The 20,433-nt window shown below is 41.4% G+C and overlaps 1 protein-coding gene and 1 long non-coding RNA gene across 6 annotated transcripts; one reads left to right on the top strand and one right to left on the bottom strand.

The window, feature by feature from the left end:
- Positions 1-1,915: 1,915 nt before the first annotated feature.
- Positions 1,916-19,115, bottom strand: sytl2b (synaptotagmin-like 2b). Of its 4 annotated transcripts, none has more exons than XM_004558111.1 (20): positions 19,045-19,115; positions 17,630-17,782; positions 16,015-16,178; positions 15,597-15,708; positions 14,551-14,599; positions 14,354-14,456; positions 13,862-14,267; positions 13,575-13,780; positions 9,676-12,165; positions 8,308-8,421; positions 8,176-8,226; positions 7,787-7,881; positions 7,579-7,695; positions 6,438-6,607; positions 5,891-5,993; positions 5,629-5,790; positions 5,352-5,436; positions 3,547-3,649; positions 3,251-3,456; positions 1,916-2,690 (listed from the first exon to the last, which is right to left on the bottom strand). In XM_004558111.1, the coding sequence occupies exons 1-20, from the start codon at positions 19,089-19,091 to the stop codon at positions 2,542-2,544; spliced, it is 5,085 nt and encodes a 1,694-aa protein (XP_004558168.1). In that variant the 5' UTR covers positions 19,092-19,115; the 3' UTR covers positions 1,916-2,541. The 4 variants fall into 4 exon arrangements, with proteins under 4 accessions (XP_004558168.1, XP_004558169.1, XP_076729394.1 ...); XM_004558112.3 differs by having other exon boundaries at positions 18,947-19,061; XM_076873279.1 differs by lacking the exon at positions 7,579-7,695.
- On the top strand, positions 14,257-19,178 carry LOC143412478 (uncharacterized). Of its 2 annotated transcripts, none has more exons than XR_013092974.1 (3): positions 14,257-14,390; positions 15,626-15,723; positions 19,056-19,178. It is a non-coding gene; the product is annotated as an uncharacterized LOC143412478 (long non-coding RNA). The 2 variants fall into 2 exon arrangements; XR_013092973.1 differs by lacking the exon at positions 19,056-19,178 and adding an exon at positions 17,001-17,282.
- Positions 19,179-20,433: the final 1,255 nt, after the last annotated feature.

Raw genomic sequence — 20,433 nt, 5'->3', positions numbered from 1 at the left:
TAAAAATGCAAGTCCTGATGTTTTTTGTGTTTTTCCTCATACAGATTCTCCATTGTTGAAGCGCAAAAGGATCCCTGTAATGCTTGTAACTGTGTGCAGTGTCATCATAACTGTTTTGCTGTCCATTTGAAAAACAGTCATTCCATTATGTCCCCCAGTCATGAAGGAATATTGATTAAAAATATGTAATGCTGAAAAAAAGAAATGTCAGTTTGGTCAGCCATTATTTAGGCTCAATATTTACTGCAGTTTGAAGATAATAGTTCATATTTTATGCATTGGAAAAAAATATTTAGTGCAACTTTTTTAGCAGTTGGATTACATTGAATTCAATGTTAAATGTTCCATATTATAAACTGGGGTTGGAAAATAAGGAATATTATTTTAACTTTCTTGCTGTTAACAAAATGACAAAACAACAACAACAAAGGTTTACCTGCTGATGTGCATACTGCTCTGTACGCGTCTGTCCTGTATGTAGGTTTAGAATATTAACCCGTTTCAACATTTGCAGGTAATTTGTCAGAAACATCAAGAGAAGTTAAAGTTTATTGACGGTGGATCCAAAACAAAAGTTAATCTATGAACAAGTTAACCTGACATTTATTCAGCATGAGAAAATGGAACTTTGTTGCCAAACCACTCAACTTGAGCTGAGCCTCTGAAATACTCCTTTCCATGTCCTTCCCGGTCACTTTAAATGAATATCTTGACATCATCCCAGCCTCCTGTCTTTTTTATCAGTGCCACCGTCTCCAAACCATACATCATATCTGTCCTTCTGTCACAAATCACTGCTGATGCTCGTCTCCACCCACTCACCCAGTTCTGCTACTTCATTGTTACACCTGCTTCTGTCGCGTTCCTGGGTCTGTTGACCCAGCGTTTTGAGTTTTAGTTTATTTGGATGTTTAAGTTCTGTAGGGTAGCTAAGTTCATTTGTTTATTAGTTTCTCTTTGTGTTTTCTACCCCTGTATTTAAGTTTCCCTCTCCCTGTTTCAGTCTTATGTTGTCAAGTTTATATTGTCTTGTCCGCGTCTCATGTTTCCTGTTTTATTTTGAAGGTCTGTGTCCTATGTCAGTGTAGTCAGCTTTGCTTCCTTTGTCTTGTTATGTCTAGTTATGACTAGTGTCAGCTGTTTCCCCATGTGTTTCCACTTCCCCTAATTACCCTTGTGTGTATTTAGTCTGTGTTTCTGTTCATTCTTTGTTAGGTTGTCTGTTGTTCACGCCTTGTTCGCCATGCCATGGTTCATGTTGTTTGTTTAGTTCTCCCAGTTTAGGTTAATCTTAGTTTTATTTCAGTTTGCCTTGCCCTTTGTTTGTACCTTTTTTACCAGCCTCATTAAACAGCTCGCTTTTTGTTAATTCAAGTTTTGTTCCACGTTCTATTTTGTCTGCATTTTGGGTCCTCTGCGTCACTCCATACAGTCTGCCTCTGCCAGACCATGACAGCTTCCCTCTTATCGATGCGTATACCCTCTCTCGCTTCAACTGACCTTTATTCCTTGTTTCTCCAGCGCATACCTACACCTCTGTAGGACTCCACATCACATAAGCTAATTCTCTACATTTAAAGCTACTTTTAAAATCCCTACTACCACCTCTATACACCAACCTTTCCTTCTCTCTCACTGCCTCCAAGCACCCGCCACCCCACTCCTCCTCCTTTGGTTTTGTCCAACAGTAGCATAGAGTTTACACAAAATACCTTCACTGACAACCCTCCACATTTATCTGAGCCTGGGACCGGCAGTAGAAGTGCACTGGCTTGTTGTCATCTGTAACGGTTGTACAAAAACAGTTGAGATATTTCAGAGCTCAACAAAAAACACTAAGAAAAACCTGCTGTTAAATGTTAAATTTCTTATAATTTACTGAACAATTAAAAAAGACAGACTTGTTCAAATGATCTGTATTAAATGTCTTTTATTGCACTTGTGGTTAATATAATTAACACGGCACTTTAACAGTTCATCACACGTGAGATCTGTCTTTGGATTGAATTATATTTTTGAAAATACTGTCAATAATTGTTAGTCCAAGAAGCCATGTTTTCTGAAGACTCAGCTAAGTAAACAAAGGCTATATTGGCACTTCCAGGTGATATAACATTGATAACTTGTGGTATATACTAAGTGTAAGTTCTTCCAAATAACAATACAAATAAAAAATACCCAGTGTCTTATTAATGTTCGGCAAAAGACCAGGTGAAAGTGATGTTACTGTGTCGCATTAGAACAGAACAAACAACTTTAAGGTGCTGGAATTATAAAAATAATGTCGGCATTGGTCGATCCTCTTCTTAATTCTCATAGCTGTGTAAGAATATGAGTCTAAAAACAAAACTCACCCTCCAGAGGTTTCTCTAACTGTTCATACCACCTTTATGCTGGGTGGCCCACAGGTTTCTGTAAAATTTCTGCCAAACTGATGACTCCAGTGTTTCACTCCGCTGCCTTTCATTTATTTTTAAACTTTGAAATGTAAAAGCAGTTTTACTTTATACTCGTCTGTAATCTCGTCACAGTTTGAGATATTTATTTGAAAGCGGTTTTTGCAGAGTTCAGCATTCTCAGCGGGAGTACGGCTTCCACCCATTCATTCGGGGTAGCCATCATGCGCTCCCACAGCGCCACCTCATAAGGACTCGAGTCCATCCAGTCCACCACTGCTCCGTAACTTCTGCCTACAGAGAGAGAGAGACAAAAAAAGCACCAAAAAAAAAAAAAAAATCATCTTTCCAGCATGAAACTGTTAAATTTCTTAGAATAATTAGCTCTTATCTACATCATATAAAGCCTTTGTTTTCTTTCTACACACTTTGATCTAGAAACACTACTCACATTATGTCATTCTGTTTTTGAAAATTACATTCTGCACACTTTTATGTTTCGCAGACTATAAAGGCTGTGCATGCAACCAGCCAACAAGAATGATCAAAGCATTGAAGATTAAAGACATTTCACATATATATATACTAAAATGAGCAAGTCTTACTGCTTTCACTCATAATGTAAACATCAAAGCTCCAATAACTTCACAACAGCTGGAAACTTTGTCTATCCCATCTAACAGAGGTTGTCTTCATGATGTCTACACGACTGAAAGCACCGAGCTGATACCATGTGTCGCCAATACAATATTTGCATTTGCAGTGCTTGAACAGGTGTACCTAATGAAGCGGCCGCTGAGTGTATCTCATCAGGTTGCGTATTTTCATAAGTACTTCTTCCATCAGTAGCCTACCTGTTCCAGTCCCCAGCCTCAGGCCCCCCAGCAGGTTGCTTGCGAGCCTGTCTCGGTCCCACACAGTGAGCTCCACGCATGCCTCTGTTAGATCAGCCTCTCTGATGCCATCATACACCATCGTGTGGTTAAACACCGGATCCACCGTCCTCCGCAGCACACGCGTCTTCTGGCGACTTTTCCTGCTCGTGTCTGGCAGGACGAAGCTTCAAATGAGCGGGCAGAAGAAAACATGTCGTGACTAATACAGAAGAACCCCTTAAATAACTAACTTGAGATGAATCAGCTGTGCATACCACTTTACATATGGGTCGATGGTAGCCCTGATTAGAGGCAGGTTCTTGCATTCTTTCACCCAAATGTGAATCTCTCCAGTGCTGCAACTGTCTTTAGCTACACCTTTAAAGAAAATGACATTACATTTTTATGACTCTGGTATTTCTACACAAGTATAAGACTGAACTTAAAAACTAAAACATACTGCAGTAAGGGAGGTTAATACATAACATTTTATTACTGGATTTAAATGATGCTTTTCTTTCCTGCTTTTATTTAACTGGTAATCTAGGTTGATTCTTGCACACACTTTGTACAGTGATAGTCAGCTATAGTGCTGTGAAAAAGTATTTACTGTGCACGATTTCTTTGGTTTGTTACATATTTGTCATATTTGTTAAACGTTTCAGATCAAACACATTTTAAATATTAGACAAATATAACCCAAGGAAATACAAAATGCAGTTTTTACTCCTCTGCTGCAAAAGGCTGATGGGATATTGTCATCACCCTTCTGGGCGAGTTTACCAACCTACCTGGCAAAGTAATTACACCCCTAAATCTAATAACTAGTTCTGGCACCCGTGTCAGCAAGAACTGCAATCGAGCGTTTGTGATAACTGGTAATAAGCCTTTCATATCACTGTGGAGGAATTCAGGCTCGTTCGTCTTTGCAGAATTGTTTTAAGCAAGCCACAGTTGAAGGTTTTAAAGCATGAAAAGGCTTTTAAGGTCACACCAATCAGATTTAAGTCCAAACTTTGGCTAGGTCACTCAAAACAAAGAGTTCCTTAAGAACTCCACCTTTATACTCATACATGATTAAAAGTTCAAAATAATTCTTATTTATCGTTCACATTACATGGTTTGTTTGTTTTTAGATGGGCAGGTGTCAACTTTCATCATTTTAAGAAAAAACAGAAGCACTGTGAAAAATATCTCCATCCAGATTAAAAACATCAAGCATTTGGTGATGTAGAAATCTTGGCCAATCAGAAGCCAAGCGGAAGGCTTGAGTTTTACATTTGACTCAAGAGTGAGGTTCAACTTCTCCTAAACATCAGGGGAAACACTGACATCCATATTCTATTCATGCAACTGCAGATATTAAAATCTTGCCTTTAATAATAATAATAATGGATTGGATTTATATAGCGCTTTTCAAGGCACCCAAAGCGCTTTACAATACCACTATTCATTCACTCTCACATTCATACACTGGTGGAGGCAAGCTACAGTTGTAGCCACAGCTGCCCTGGGGCAGACTGACAGAAGCGAGGCTGCCATATCGCGCCATCGGCCCCTCTGGCCAACACCAGTAGGCAAGTAGGGTAAAGTGTCTTGCCCAAAGACACAACGACCAGGACAGAGAGCCCAGGGATCGAACCGGCGACCTTCCGGTTACAGATGCGATTCCCAACCCCCTGAGCCACGGTCGCCCCTTTGTCTGCCACTGCAGGAAATCGCCTCATATAAAACAAATGATGTGTTGTGCAGTCTGATGTCAGAAAAGGAAAAAAGGCACATGCCTTTGACGTTATAGGACAAAATCTGTTTCCTCGCACAGAAGGAAATGCAGAGTATGAAAATCTTCAGCCAAAAAAAGTTTTTCAAAAGTCAAAATGCAAAGAAAAATACCCATGTATGTGAGGACAGGGTGTTACACAAGTCTTTTTTAACACGTCTCCCTTTAACCCGACTTTCTTCTGATTGGCTCTATGTCAGAATAACAGAAGCTTTGACAAACAGGTGAGAGAGGCTGCTGTGCTACTGTAAACAATACTGCTAATCTAATATAAAAAACAGAGGAGGATTACTTGCAGACCTTCGCTGTGGATGATCTGTGGCAGGAAACGTATGGCTAGTTTCATCTCTCCTCGGTCATTTGATGGCGCTAGCGTGGGCGTCGTCTAAGACACGGGAGACATTACATAAACACCCAAAAACTTCATCATGTGACAGCTGATATAACCAACTCAAACAAGACTCTGGAAAATAAATGAGCGGACGGACCACATTCTCCAGATAAACCGGCGTTATGCGATGAGAAAACAATGTCGCAGATAAAGAAGCCTTTGTGTGTGTTTATCTTTTTTTCTTACCCTGGCTTTCAGGGCTAAGTAGTTCATCTGGGTGTGGTCAAAGTCCCACTTAGACAGCTCCACGTCTACCTCGCCCAGGAAACTGTTCTTGCCAAACGTGTCATGATGCCAAACAGAAAGAATGAGTGTCTGGGTCCTGAGATACTCCATGCGAACTCGATACTGGGAGGATAGGAAAGAGCAGGGCGCTTTTATTTGCTGTCAGGCAAGATTTACGGTGTGGGAATATTTGTGTGTTGGTAAAATATCCACATATTCTTACTCTGAGGATCTCGTTAAAAGTCGGGTTTAACGTCTTCTTTTTTACCGATGTTTTCCTCTTTCCGAGATTAGCTTTATCGGGCGCCAGGTAGCTCTTGACATACCTTAAAAGGAAAGAAAACAAATCTTACAGAATATATGGAGGAAGTAGTCACAGTTAGTGGCCAAAAATGGGCTAAAATGAATAATAACTTTTGTGTGATATGGTGACAGAATATAGTAGAAATGGATAAATACAATAAGTTAAGAAAAAAAACAAACTTTCTTATACTTCAAGTTTCTAGTGAAAGCTGAGGAAACATCATGAACCACATGTACTGTTGTTCTGACCTTGCCACTTTGCTATATTGCAGGTAAATGCTAGTGCTATAGTGGCTACAGCCATCTCTTATATACAGTCAATACTCTGTATATGCCCCTCTTTATTATTTTACAGTGACTTAAAAGAAACCTGGAGTCCTTTTTTGGTGGGGACAGGTGAAAACATGATGCAGGAATATCACGTTTCCTTTCATTGGTTTATAATCTAGTATGGAAGTAGCACTCACGGATCTGAGCGGCCCCTTTTCGGATCTACAGCAGCCAAGTCTCGGCACTCGGCCACAAAAATATGAAACTCTCTGAGCCGCTGGACGTAGTTGATGGAGAACTGGATGCTTCCCTGGACCTCCACATTCGCAAAGTCTGCACTGTACATGGTCATCACACTTCCACTTAGCTGAAAGCATACGCAAACATGAAGATAAACATTGTTTATTATAAAACAAAGCAGAAGACGGTCTGATGCATGCATGTTTGAGCTTTTGGTTATTGAGTTTTATTGTGCAGCAGGTACAGACGGAGAAGGAATGTGTGAGGTACAAACAGTGACCGGAGTTCTTGTTAGTGCACTTTTCTATACTTTGACCTGATCAGTGCTACAAACCTTAGCGCTGGAAAGTTGCTGTGAACTGCACTAAGGTGTGGGGAGGATTCAAATTTCTTTTAGAGCTATCAGTTTTCTCCTTTAAAATCATCTCTATGGATAAGCTTTAAAAAAAGCCCTACTTGACAAACCTCATATCTCACTCAGCATTTCAGTATTTGTTGCTCCAGGGCTCACTGGAGCTTCCTAAGGCCTGAGAAGTGGTAAAATCACAACAAAATTTAAATTTACGCTTGATTAAAAGTGTTCACTAATGAAGATTTGGCTGAAGACCAACTTTGTTTAGCTAATGCACATCTGCTCACGTCTGGTTAGCCTCCCACTGTTCAGCTGAGGTGCAGTGCACAGATGCTTGGCAGCTTTGGGATCTTTCTGATTCTGGCTGTCATCCCGACATGGGGGCAGTGGTGGTAGAAACATTTATTTATGTCAGTATCAATACAACTGGAGATATTCTACTTCACATAATATTCAAAGTATAAGAAAACTGATGATTAATGCTCATATTAAACAAAGTTTACAAAAGAATGAGGTCAGTGTATCACTGTAGGCCACGACATGTTGGCGGCTGTGCCAGCAATAGCATGAATGCTAAGTGGAATGCAGCCTTCAGTACACCTGTATTGTTAATTTAAAGCTTTTGTTGTGGAAAAAGGTTTCTCTAGTTCAGCTTAAAGCCAAGAAGCAGCGCAGTTAAAGTGAGAGATAAGTGAATGGGAAAAATGCGCATGCAAAGCGATGCATTCTGCTGTGTATAAACATACAGAAGACACAGACGGCCTGCCAGAAGAGATGGTGAGGTTAGACATTGAGCTGCCCATTATTAGTCTTTCTCGGGGGTAACTGTCCTCGCAGGTGGAGTCAGTGGTTTCGCCAGGATCCTACAACACAGACAGCAAACAAAGCTCTGTGCTCGAAGATGCAGTGCAGGCTTTTTTCTACAGGACTAAAAGATGCAAGAAGTCATTTTACCTCCTTCTGTAAGAATGAAGGAACTGATTTGCTCATCTTCTTCAGGTGGTCTGGATCCGAAAATAAGGCCGAGGAGGGTGATGCGATAACAGAAGCTAGAGCGTGGTTAGTTGGGAAGCAGAAGATTAAAATACTGATTAAATTTCCGCTATGATCGCAAGAAAATGTATATCCTCCGGAGACCCAGCCTAATTATGCATGTCCTCTGTAGTAGACACAAAAATCAGAGAAAAAGTTAAACTGAGAGATACTTTTTTCCCTTGGTTCTCAGAAGGATAAAATAAGATAAGTATTTGTCTTATCATGTCTCGCATAAAGTTCCTAATGTTGTAAATCTGCTCAACATTTGGCAATAAAATCCTTTCTGAAAGGAAAAAGGCAGTTTCTACCATCGTTAACGCGCCTGAGGTCAGAAGTTGAGTCCTGTCTTCTTTCTTGTCCTTGGAGAAACAGAATTACAGTCATCTCAAATTGTGTCTACAAATGGAAGATTCGGGCTTTAGCATTGAGAACATGCTCACGTGGTGATAATGATGTGGTGATATCCTCCATACTTTTAGCCAGATTTTTGGGCCGTGCTTCTGCTCGCCGCAGTGCTTTCCTTACAGGATTTTGGTCACAGTCATCATTTTCACCTGCAATCAGCGGAAAACGCTCTGATTAACTGATTAATGGTCTTGAAAGCTGAGAAAGCACCATGAAGCAAATTAAGGGCACTGATTAATGGCTGTCGTCTGGATCCTGGATGCGTGGAGGAAACTTTTAGACTTGACAAAAGGTATAAATAAGGTTTATCTATTCTTATTTGAATGATAAATAGTCTGAAATATTTTTAAACTGTTCTAGGAAAAAAAACCCAGAAGCATGTGAAAAATGGCAATCACAGTATCCCACTACAGTGTTTTTCGGTTAACGGCATTGCAATGCAAAGACAAGAGGCTAATCTGCTAATCTTTGACAGCTGATTATGAAACAGCTTTTGATCAGCTGATTATTGCAGCTCCATTTACTTTGAATCCACAAATGAAAATCGAAGTATTTGAAGTTTGAGGTTTACAATGAGGTAATAATGAAAATACAAAAGAAAAGAAATTAACCTTTAAACAATTCAAGGTTTGAGGTTTGAAGAATACTATATAGCACTATAAAACTACTGTTGGTGAAATGTTGTTTTGTTTTTGCTTTTTAATTAAGTTACCCAGCCCACAAATTAAACACAGACAGCTGACTGCAGGTACACAGTCTGTTTACTGAGATTTGCTGTTGCCAACACAGATAACCCGACACGGACACAATGTCAAGGACACAGCTGGATCCAAGCCATGATGACAAACTGTATCGGAGTGTACACACAGGAGTACGACCTACACAAAACAGCTGTTGAAAAAAATTAGATTGATATTTGCGATGAATGGGAGGGATGCTCGTTTATTTATTTTCTGGTTTATTTTATGCAAACTAATTCATTTCAATTTCTTTAAATGTTTCCAGCAACCCACTGGTACTATTTGCAGATGTCACCCATAGGTTGCTACAGATCACCTGACGCGAGGATAATCCATCTTCAAACAATCCCGGGCCACCTTGGATTTACTGTAATTTACATGAGCACACCTGGTCTGCGATGCGTCTCTCTGAAGCAGGGACTGCTGGTTGTATTCTACTTATAGACAGTCTCTGTCTGGGCTATTCAAATGACCCATTTCAAAAGGTAACGATATCACAAGGTCATAGCAGTTGCAGTGCACTGTTCAACCACTATTTTCTCAAGCATAACTGTAGCTGAAGGAAAGAAAAAAACACTTTATGACGACATGTATTTTAGAGAGAAGTTCTTGTTTTGAGTTGCAGTAGAAAGTAAAAACATCAGATTGAAAACTGGTGCTTACGATTTGAACTGTTTCTCGAGTTGGACCAGGTTTCTGACGTGCTGCTCACAGAGGACTCCTGGCCAGTGTCTGAGCTGCTGTAGTTTGCCCACAGGGGGCGTTGACTCATCTTGTTGACCTTCCTGCTGTATCGCTCCTCAGAGCTAACCGGTGTGCTGGCCCTCACCGGCCCAGTCAGATCCAGTTCATACCCAGATTTGCCCTCTGACCCCTCGTCCTTCACGGCCGGAGCGAGTGAGGTGTGGACGCTGGTCTTATCCGTCATCCCCAGGTAGTGCCGGTAGTCTCTAGGAACAAAGGCGCGTGCTCGTGGAGTCAGAGCCTCCGTTTCCTCTGATCGTCTCGGCACTATAGCTTTCTCAGGGTTCTGCCTTTGCTTTCTGCTCTGAGAGTGAACAGGGCTGACATCCATTTTCAGTTTGCTTTGATCTTTTTCATCGGGAATGCTCAAAGCGAACATGCTGGTGGCGCGGCGCATAGAATTACCCCGACTGCTCGAACAACCAAAGCTGTCTTTTCTGCTCTTAGGAATACGACTCTCTTTTCCTGAGCTGTTTTGTGGTTTTGAAGTTTTCTCCTCTCTGCTGGAATCTTTTGAGCTCTTTCTGGACAATCTTTGTTGGCCTGACTCAGTTGAGTTATAATTAGGTGGGTTGTTTTTGCCATCACCCAGTGCTCTGGACCCAGAGCCCGTCTGTCTGTCATGTGGCGACTTTGATCGATTCAGAGGAGGTGGAGATGATTTCATCACGGCTGGTCTTGTTTTCTCGACAGCAGAGGATAGTCTGTAAATCTCTGGATCAACAACCTTTACGTCCTGAGACGACAGCTGAGCACTTATTCCCTCTTTCCTTTTGGGGCTTTTGGGTTTGTCAAAGGAAAATGATCCCTTGGAGTCTGATGTGGCCTCATCCCAGAACTCGCGTAGAGTGTTAAACTGGGCCCGGCTTGTGCCGAGGCTCGGAGACAGCTTGTCTATTCTCTGATTCAGCGGCATAATAGAAAAATTTTGATGATTTTTGTCATAGTTTTCATCGTCACTGCCTGACTCATTGCCAATTGACCTCAGGTCATATTCTGATTTTGTGAATCTTTTATTCAGTTTCGCCTGATTTGCTCCACGAGCCACCTTACCATCTCCGAAAGCTCTAGGTTTGCCGGTATAAAACATGGGCTTGTTCCTCTCCTGCTCCCAGAAGGATTTGAGCTGCTTTATTCGCTCTGCAGTGCTTTCTTGGTTTTGCAACGCCTGCCTATTTAGATGAGGACTGTTAGTCCTGTCTTTATTGGATGAGTCCTCTTTTCTTTTTGGAGACATGCTCGAATGAATGCTTTTATCCTCACCTGAACCTCTTTGAATTTGTGCTTTTGTGGTGATCTGCACATCATTCCCAGGTTGCTTATAGTCCATGTACACATTGTTTCTGGTTAAACAGAGCTTCTCAGAATCCAGGCTGGCCCTTGTTAGAAGGTCTGTATCCAGCTGAGACACGGGGAGACTTTTTGAGAGCTCTTCTGGCAGCAGGACTTCTCTTGGTTCAGAAAAGCTGTCAGGTTTGATTAAAAAGATGCTCTCAGACTCTGGACTGATGGCCGTCCTTGCCGGTGCTCTTGTTGTGCAAAAAACCTCAGCATCTGAACCTCTTCTCTCACTGGACAGCAACATCAAATAATCTGACTTGTATGTTGAATCATCATTACCCTCTTGGGGCAAATTAATCACCAGATTGTCTGCTTGCTGGTGGTTATTTAAATGAACACTCTCTCCTACATCTGTAGTGATTAGCAGCTGCTGCTCTCTTTCATCACTTGGATTTGAAGCGTATTTATCATAAATCTCATTCCCGCTGTATATTCCAGGAACCAACGCCATATCAGACCTTTTCTCTGTCGTCAGCTGAGCAGATTTTTGACCTTTGTCGCCAGACGAGACCGACTTCCCAATGAGTATTTTAGGGCCTGTATTGCTTTTCTCCCAGAACGACTTCAGATGAGAAATTTTAGGTGGTTGGCTTTCATCGGCATCGTCTTTCACATCTTGTGAATGCATTCTCTCTCTGGTACCCGTCTTCACCTCCTCTTGTGATTCAATCACTTCCTTGCTGCCTCTTCTGTCAGCGGCTCTAAGCTCTTTGTCATTGTTGATCTGTCTTTGTAAATGATTCCTCTTTGTTTCAAGCGTTTCCTTTTTCCTGTCACTTATCATATCCACAGCATCTTTCGACAATAAATCCTCAGCTCTTAATCTACTAACTTCCACATGTTTGTCAGGGCTCTTTGTAACCACTGGATCGTCTGAATTTAGCCAATCGCTGCTGTCCGTGCTGCGGCTGAACCACTCCAGCACCTTTGCAATGGATTCCTCATCCTCACCAGTGGGACTGGTGGCCTGAGTGGATAGCTTAAACACATTTGCATGATTTGACCTCTGGGTTTGCTGATGAGACTTATCAACGAAGTTGAGATCATAGGATACAGGGAGATCTGGATCTAAAAAGCAACGTGGGGAAATAGAATTAGATACTTGGCTCTACTTCAATAAGCGGCGGGATTACAACATCAATTTAATGAATAAATAAAACAGTATTAGTGTACAAGGTGTGACCAAAGAGCGCTACAACCCACTGAGGAAAAAGCATTTCTGACTTCAATTTCAGCTCTCTGCCCTTCAAGGTCTTCTCCTTGTTCACCTCTGGACTTATTCCAGCACTCCTGTGTTTTTAAAGTCACTCTACAGAAGTCAAGTTCTAATCACTTGTCACTGTGATGCTTGCTGGATCTCCTGAAGTTTTGACACATTAAGTTAAGTTTAAAGGCCCCCAAAGGTTCTGACCTTCAAATTTCTCATCTTTAAGTTGGTGGGAGCCGAATTTGTCTCTTTCTTTTATCTGTTATAAGCCGGTGCAATGTTCTCCTTCGGCTGCCCTGGTACATTACAGGAGAGTTCAACATTGACTCACTAAATTCACAGCACACAGTAGAGAAAATGTGAAAAACAAAGCAAAACACTGACTCTCTCTCAGATAAGCTCCTAATTTGATGTGTCGCCTTCAAGTTTAGACTCTCCTTCACCGGTGATGATCGCCGGCATGAATGTCGGGTTACCTTAAACCTGAATTTGAGGTTAAATTTCTGGTGAAATCACAGATGTGTGAGTGCATGAGGAGTGCTTGCGTACTGTAGGAGTGCTGGAAGCTTGCAGAGGCGGAAAATAAGATGACCCTGAAGGGGAAATGGACCTCATATAGCAGTATAACTTTGCGGTGTTGCTATATTGATGGCAGTGTGATTTCATATTTAGTCTAAAGTAAAACATTTTAACAACATTTTAAGAGGGTGATAAAACTTGCTGACCTTAGCAAACCCTCGATTTTTCATTCAGGCGATCGCCCCTTTTAATTGTGTCTTATATTTGTTTTATTGCCCAATACATTCAGATAATCTTATTTTCCTAATTATGGTTTAGAGCTCATTCTTGAATCTTAGTACTTAAATATTCAAATGGTGAATATTGTGTTTATTATACTTGCTAAAAATCAGTATGTTAGATAGTCGTCCACAGTGGAGTTAAATTGGATTTGCTGGAATTACGATATATTATCTTCTGTTAAATTTTTGGACATTGGCTGAAGTGGGGAAAAAAAAGATTAATCGTCTGTCTGTAGCAGACAAACAGAGGAAAATACCAGAATGGAAGATACACTCGGGGTCACAAGATAAATAAAAGATGAAGAATGAAAAAACAATATTTCCCCCCAAAAAATGTCAGTTTTTCAGACTTTTCTCTGATTTTATTCATTTTTTTTTTAAACTTTCACCTCTTTTCATCTCCTCCAATCCTTGAAAGAGGAATACATGCCTGAAAGCCCTGCCCTGTCGTACCTTGTTACTGAACTTACCCACAATGTTTTGGGGCAAACTCAGCTCCTCCTGCCTCATCGCTGGCCCCACACGGCTGTTGTTTTCTTTGTCCTGAATGTTGGTGGTAGGCAGCGTGACAAAATTCAAAGGTGGAAGCTCTCTTTGAGGTTGGTCATCTCGTTCTTCACTCCTCTGCGATGGTCCCGTCTCAGTGGACGCATCACTTCTTGTGTATCTGGACACTCTGAAAATATACAGGTTGTGAGTTACAGTGGAAGGATGCAAACGTTTAATTACAGGTTCCCAGTATAAGTTTCCCACTGACCTGTCTCTTGTTATAGAAGCTGGGTTTCTCTGTCTTTCCAGACTTGAATTGGAGGAAACCTGAGAGTTGTCACACAGTGACTGCAAGGAGTTTTCATCTGCAGATGTGGATGACCGGGCTACCTGATTAGACACTGCACTTCTTTGAGGCATTTCATCTTGGCTCTTCAGGCCAGACTGATTAGAGCTCCCGCTGGATCCCCGCTGCAGCCTCCGTCGTGGTGTAGGAATAATCCCCGCTGACCCCGGCTGAGCATCCAACCCCAGGCCGTTGCTTTCAGACGGACTGAGAGGACGTCTGGAGAGAAAGGTCCTCTTCTTTGGCACTGGCCTAAAACCTACAGAGGAGCCCTCTGATGTCTGATTGGCCTCACCTGCTGGGTGATTCTTCAGTGGAGAGACGGGCTCTGAGGACAGAAAAGATAAGAGGCTCACTGCGGGATACCCTCAGATAGCCCCGCAAAGATCTGTATGTTCAAATTTCAGTTCAGACCTGTCTCCAGTGACTCCTGGTCTCGACTGGCTGACAGGTAATGATTATTTTCAGGAGGCTCAACAACAACAAGGGAAGCACGGTTAAAAGGGTTATGCCTCGGCTTGAAGACAGAAAAGAATGAAATGCGCTGTTAACTCTACAACAGGAAAAAAGAAATGGAAAAAAGAAAGTCCAGCCTGTTTTTCAACACGTACCATTCTCGGGGAACGAATCCCTGAACTTTGATTCTCTTTTTCTGCATCACTGGGAAAAAAGAATAAAAAAAAAAAAAATGGGTGTATTTTTAATCTAATATGTAAACAACACTGTGCATGACTGGGACTCGCGACAGTAAAGAGTAATGACATTAAAGAAGCAAAAGATGTCTGCCCATCCAAACCACCCAAACATCAAAGGAGCAAACATATGAGACAACACTTGCGACATGTCTATGTTGTGGCTGAATTAAATTAATCTAATGCAATTCATTTAACTGCGTTTAAATCTCATGTGATGTAACGAAGCAATGGGAAATAAATGCACTGCAAACCAACACTGTCAGAGTGCAAATACCTGAGAGGGGCTAAGTCAAATATTGACTGCACTATAACAGAAGTGTGCTGAATGTGTGGCACAAAGTGACTTCACTACACAGTCAACTGTGTGACTAATCCAGTCTTATATTAACAAAAGGTCTTACAATAAAAAACAATCTTCTCATTCAAATTAGAACCACAGGATAGGACGATCCTGACATTTTTTTTTTGCATAACTTAATTTCAAACATAACAACAACATCTCGTAATGTCCCAATCGGAGTAATTGCTCTGAGAGTTTTATCGAGTTAAACACTTTGCCCAGAAGGTACAGTAGCCGCTGCCTGGCTATAAAACAGATGTATTCCTTGTCAGCACCACCTATGTTTACACAGGCTGAGTCACAAGACTCCGAGTACATATTCACACTGACAGGGTGACGAGAGAGATAAACAGAGCTGGTTCAGCCTCAAGTGATAATATCAGTGTCTGGTAGCGTTACATGTGAACGCATCCTTCGCGGTCTGTTTCTCGAGTCACAGTGAAGCTGGTACTGGTATCAGATCGATATTAGCACGGCAGGATCAATACTTGTAATTTTTTTATATACAGTTTGTTTTGGACATCATTGAATAGACCTCAAACATGAGAAATGCCTGAACCTTTTTGTGTTGACATAATAACATTTGCAGTATTGCACAGCACTATAGGAAACAACTGCTTACCTAATCTGCTGTGGCTGCTCTGCTTCCAGCTGTCTGGCAGGTTTCAGTGGAGGAACAATGTCTGAAGCTCGACTGCTCGCGACCTTGGGTCTGTCAAGTCTAAGAGAACCATCTGCAGGAGAGAGAGGTTTGGAAAAGTCTGTGAATAACAACACTGTCCAGGTTGATGAAGCAGAATAATTCTGATTTTCACCACACGTTGAGAGGGAATTCTTTCCTGGCCTCATTTCTGACCTCAGCACTCTGTATGTATTTACCTCCGAAAGGCTAAAACATTTAAATCCAGCAGATCAGTAAAATCTGTACTTGCCTCTGTTGTGATAACAGGGTGCTGTGGTCAAAAAGAGGAAAAGTTTTTTTCCCCTGAGCACGAAATGTGCATTTAAAACTCTTAGCGAACAGTGCAGAATGAGCAGACCTAAACTAGCCGCTTTTCCTTGTTTCATGGAAGCCAGAATGATTTCCGAGCCGTGGATCTTGTCCCTGTGTCTGCGTGACTTGGCCTCGTAAAACCACTCTCCTGTCAGGTACTTCAGTTTAGCGTCAGACTGGGAGGTATTGTTTACTATGTCCTCCAGTTTCCTGTTAGGATATAATAAAAAGAATAAAATAGACATACACAAAAGAGAAATGAAGTGAAAACGCTCAAGTGGAGAGGTTTTTTCTGTATAATTTCTAGTTCTTTTATGCAGTGTGTTAATCCTAGCTGAGTGGCACGTCTTGCTGAATGGCTACAGACACAAAAAAAAGCAAAAGCGAGACAATGCTCGCTTTCGGTTGCACTGAATGAAAAATCTGACACCATTTTAATTCAGTTTGAGCAGGACTAACCTGCAAATATGGGGTGAAATACAAAGCCAAGAGCGCAGAAAGGACAGACAAACTCCCAAAAATCTTTTAAAGGTGTTCACAATGCAATCAACATAACACAAATTCTCTTTTGTGTTTTTAATCGTGTGAAGCATTTTTCAGATTTAAGCTTAAGCTAATGATAAGCTTCTGATTTTACTGTGCAGGAATTCGGAAAACATTTCCATCAACTTTAAATTGAATCAAAGAGGGAACAAAAAAATTCCTCCGCCTTGAGCTGACTGCTCCAACTCATCTTTCCTCCTTCACAGAGGAACTCGGTGGTCATGTGAAAAAAGGGTAGCACATTATTACAGACTGTTGGCTTAATCCTTTTACACTAGACTGGCCGAGACACAGTGAGCATTCAGCCCCCCGCTGATGGAAAAAGTCAGGCCGGCCAATTGCATTAAGGCCACAACAAAAAGCACGCTGTTTGATGGCATTCTCGATTTTTGAAAATGAAATCAAAACAGGGTACACAGCATCGGGGATTTTTGATAGTTTGCACGCGTGGTTGCAATTTGAAAGACGAAGTGTGCACTTTTGTTTCAGGACATGGGAGAGGCCAGAGAAGATGTGAGCTTCTTGTTTGTCTTCACACACCCTGAATATGCACAGTGAGGAAGTTCTGACCCCGCCCGAAGGTGCTAAGACGACAGGGAAACAGCAGATGTCAATTGTTTTAAAAGTCCTAAAAAGATATGACCAAATTAAACTTCTTTTCCCCATCACGTTCGACACTCTTGATGCATCTCCCATCACTGAGGCCTTTAAGGGTTTCTATTCCTGTCCATCAGACCAGCATGATCCTCTCCCACGTGTGGACTTGGCTGTAATCTAATTGCTCATCTCACATTGAGGTTTCTCAGCTACGGAGGCAGCGTCTGTGTCCAGCCAAGCTGTTACTGTGTTATTGGATTATGAGCAGACAAATATTATTTTGACGATCCGACAAAGGCCTCTTCTCACAGAACGGGTGACAGAGGGACTTGGGAGTTCTTATTAAATCAATAAAATGACATTAGCTCAACAACATGACATTAACTTAAGAGTCAGCCCAAAATGTCTCAGCGCATGTCAAGAACAGAGCCAAGCAGCGACACGCGAGTAAACAGTGGCTTAAAGGACGCCCAAAAATATGACTTCATATCGTCATACGTGACTGAGACTCAAATTTCAACCTGACTCTCTCCTCCTCTGCCTTCTTCAGTTCAGCATCCCTCTTCAGCACCGTCATGATCATCGCCTGCTCCTCCTCCGTCAGGTGGCTCAGGTCTATCATGGTTCCTTCTCCTGCTTTTCTCAGCGGACAGGTGTGGAAATGGTTGCTGGTTCTGTCAAAGTATACAGCAGTTAATTCAGATCCTGTAAAGTTCTCAAAGTTTAGAGCTGTACCCTTAACTCTTTACCCCTTGAAGGACTACCAGCAGTGACACCTAGAAGCTCTTCTCTGATCTAAGTGGTTTCTTTAATATTTCAGGTCTGCTTATAGAACCAAATGACTGGGTTTGCATTAGAAGTTAATGAGGGTGGTCACTGTCTATGCAGCAGGCTTCTCATTAAGAGTGACGTGGAGCCCATTTTTTCCAATTTAAACCAGAAGCCGGTCCAGTATTTAAAGCAATGAAAATAATTCCATTAGAGGAGTTATTGTTAAAGCTGTAGCTCCTATATTTTCTACTTTACCCAAGTATATAGCTGCCTTAAGCTGCTTTAAACTTCTAGTGCACTGCTATGGTTCTATCATGTGACTGATGGAGGTTTAACAAGGTTTACACAGAAGGTTAAACCTACAAAACCATCAATATTAAAGATCAAATCAGGGGCTCCTGTTATTTTTTGGCTTGTATGTAGTTTCATAGTCACATCTTATAGAAGCTCACACAGTGAATTTCTGGATACTGAATATGGGAACTTTTTTGAAGAAGGAGGTCAGGTTGGAAAGTAAGCAGCTCCTTAACCACGGGAACAGCTGCTTACACACTGATGCTATTGATATAAGCAAGTCATATATATTAATGAGCCACAGGCACGTATTTACTGTTACTCTAATAAGTACCCAAATTATGTTTAGAGTAATAAGGGTGCCTGAGAAAAAAATATTCTATCAGTGGTGCTAAACTTTAGCTGGTGTGCTCTTTTTTATATAAAAAAGTTTATCAAGAGAAAGAGATGCTGATACTTTAACACTAAACTTTGACATCTGGACAGTAACGCGAGGAATCGTCTGGTCTTTGTGCAGCTGATGATTCCTTCAGAGATAACCAGCAACAGGGCGGACGCAAAAGTTTTCTTTGGCTGAGCAAACTTAAGCACATGAACGTTTCATAGAGTAAAAAATGGTTTTAAATGAAGCACACCTGAGAAGTCTCATGTTAACCTATTAACGTGAGTGGCAGAGGTTTACCTTAAATCTCCAGAGAGTGTCACTTCCTTTCTTTCCACTTCAAACTCAACAAGTGTAAAACATCGTTTGTTTGTGTTTTATATTTGCCTACCTTACAGGACACCTGAGGACTTCTCACAGCCCGCTTCTGTCTTTCCCATCTTCATGTTTTACAAAAAAAGAGAATCACACGGGAAATAAAGTTTTTACCTCCTCCACAGGTCTCCTGCTGCTGGATGCGCCGGATCTCCGGACATGCGCGTGGGAGGGGGCGGACTCAGAGCGCGTGCATGGGGAGGATCTGATGAGCATGAGCTGCAGTTTTTAATTTGACTTTCAGTAACTATATAAATATTTATTTTTATTTAGTGAATGTCTGGGTGTTTCATGTCAAATTCAAGCTTTAATTTTAACTGATCTAACACTTAAATATAAATGAATTATGCAGTCAGTGGTGTAATGCCAGGTAGTGTCCAGCAGGTGTCTCCAGTTTACACACGTTGACATCATCGGTCTGTTTGACAAAAGGGTGTGAGCATCCTCACGGGCAGGCGAGGCTCTAGGACAGCCCAAACCTCAAATACAAGCTTACAGCAAGGCACTGTTTTCCCTTCCGCCTGCACTCTGAATGCTGTGAAATTATTTGGAGTAAGCAGACCATAAATATTCCCACGGTGACCCTGATGTGGTTTCAGGGCACAGCCACAGTTTCAACACCTGAGTCCTTCCTGGTTTCATGTTTTCAGCTTAGGAAGAGCACAAATAAAAACGGTTGGAAAGTGAACTGTGACATAAGCTGCACAAAAATCCTGTTATAGGTTTTATATTTGAATAGCTCATGAATTGTGCTGATTTTATTTAGGTCTAATACATTTTAGACTCTGACTTCTCTAGTCAGCAAATTAAACCTTAGTCTACGGAATATTTTTCCCTTTATCATTTAACCGTCTTGTGACCCCTACAGCAAAAAACAAAACAACTGTCCTGAACCAAAGACCTTAAAAATCTTTGGCAACTGGTTAGTAACCATGTGACTATGTTGTCTACTAAAGCAGGATGTCATCTGCTGGATAAGATCCTTCAGGTGAGTCTCTGATCTTAAAGATAAAGTAGACAGAAACCCATAAAGGAAACACTCTCCCCTCTGTTTTAAGTGCCTTCCATCAGAGCAGCTGAGGGTGTATACATGTGGTCTAAAAATCAGCCTCACGTAGGATCACTACTCAGCTTTCCTGTTTGATGGCCTTGTGTTTAACTCATCAAGCCCTCTCCCTCATCCCAAGCAGCAATTTACTGAATGGCCATTTGTTGACTGGCTTCAGAAGCAAGTTGATGTCCACAGACTTCTAATGAGCGTGTTTACAGCCTGGAATAAAAAACCCATTATAGTCTCAATGTTAAATTCTCTTCTTCACAAAACCTTTAGAAGTGTGCATCTTTTTATAAACCTACTAAAATAGACTTTAGGAATTAATGATAACTACTAGGGACATGAGGGTTCACAGGACAGATGTTAATCTGCAGTGTTTAACCCTTAATCCTACAAGAAACCATATTCAGCAGACTCAGATTGGCCTCCCAGTTGAGATCAGGATATCC

Source organism: Maylandia zebra, linkage group LG14 (assembly GCF_041146795.1).
Source record: "Maylandia zebra isolate NMK-2024a linkage group LG14, Mzebra_GT3a, whole genome shotgun sequence".
Taxonomy (NCBI): domain Eukaryota; kingdom Metazoa; phylum Chordata; class Actinopteri; order Cichliformes; family Cichlidae; genus Maylandia; species Maylandia zebra.
This window is presented reverse-complemented; position numbering and strand designations above follow the sequence as displayed.

Coding starts and splice junctions, on each gene's coding strand:
- sytl2b (XM_004558111.1), bottom strand. CDS start 19,091: ATGTCCGGAGATCCGGCGCATCCAGCAGCAGGAGACCTGTGGAGGAG. Junction 6,608..7,578: donor GCAGGCCGTCTGTGTCTTCT/GTATGTTTATAC, acceptor GTATGCTTTCAG/CTAAGTGGAAGTGTGATGAC. Junction 5,994..6,437: donor AAAAGGGGCCGCTCAGATCC/GTGAGTGCTACT, acceptor TTTCCTTTTAAG/GTATGTCAAGAGCTACCTGG.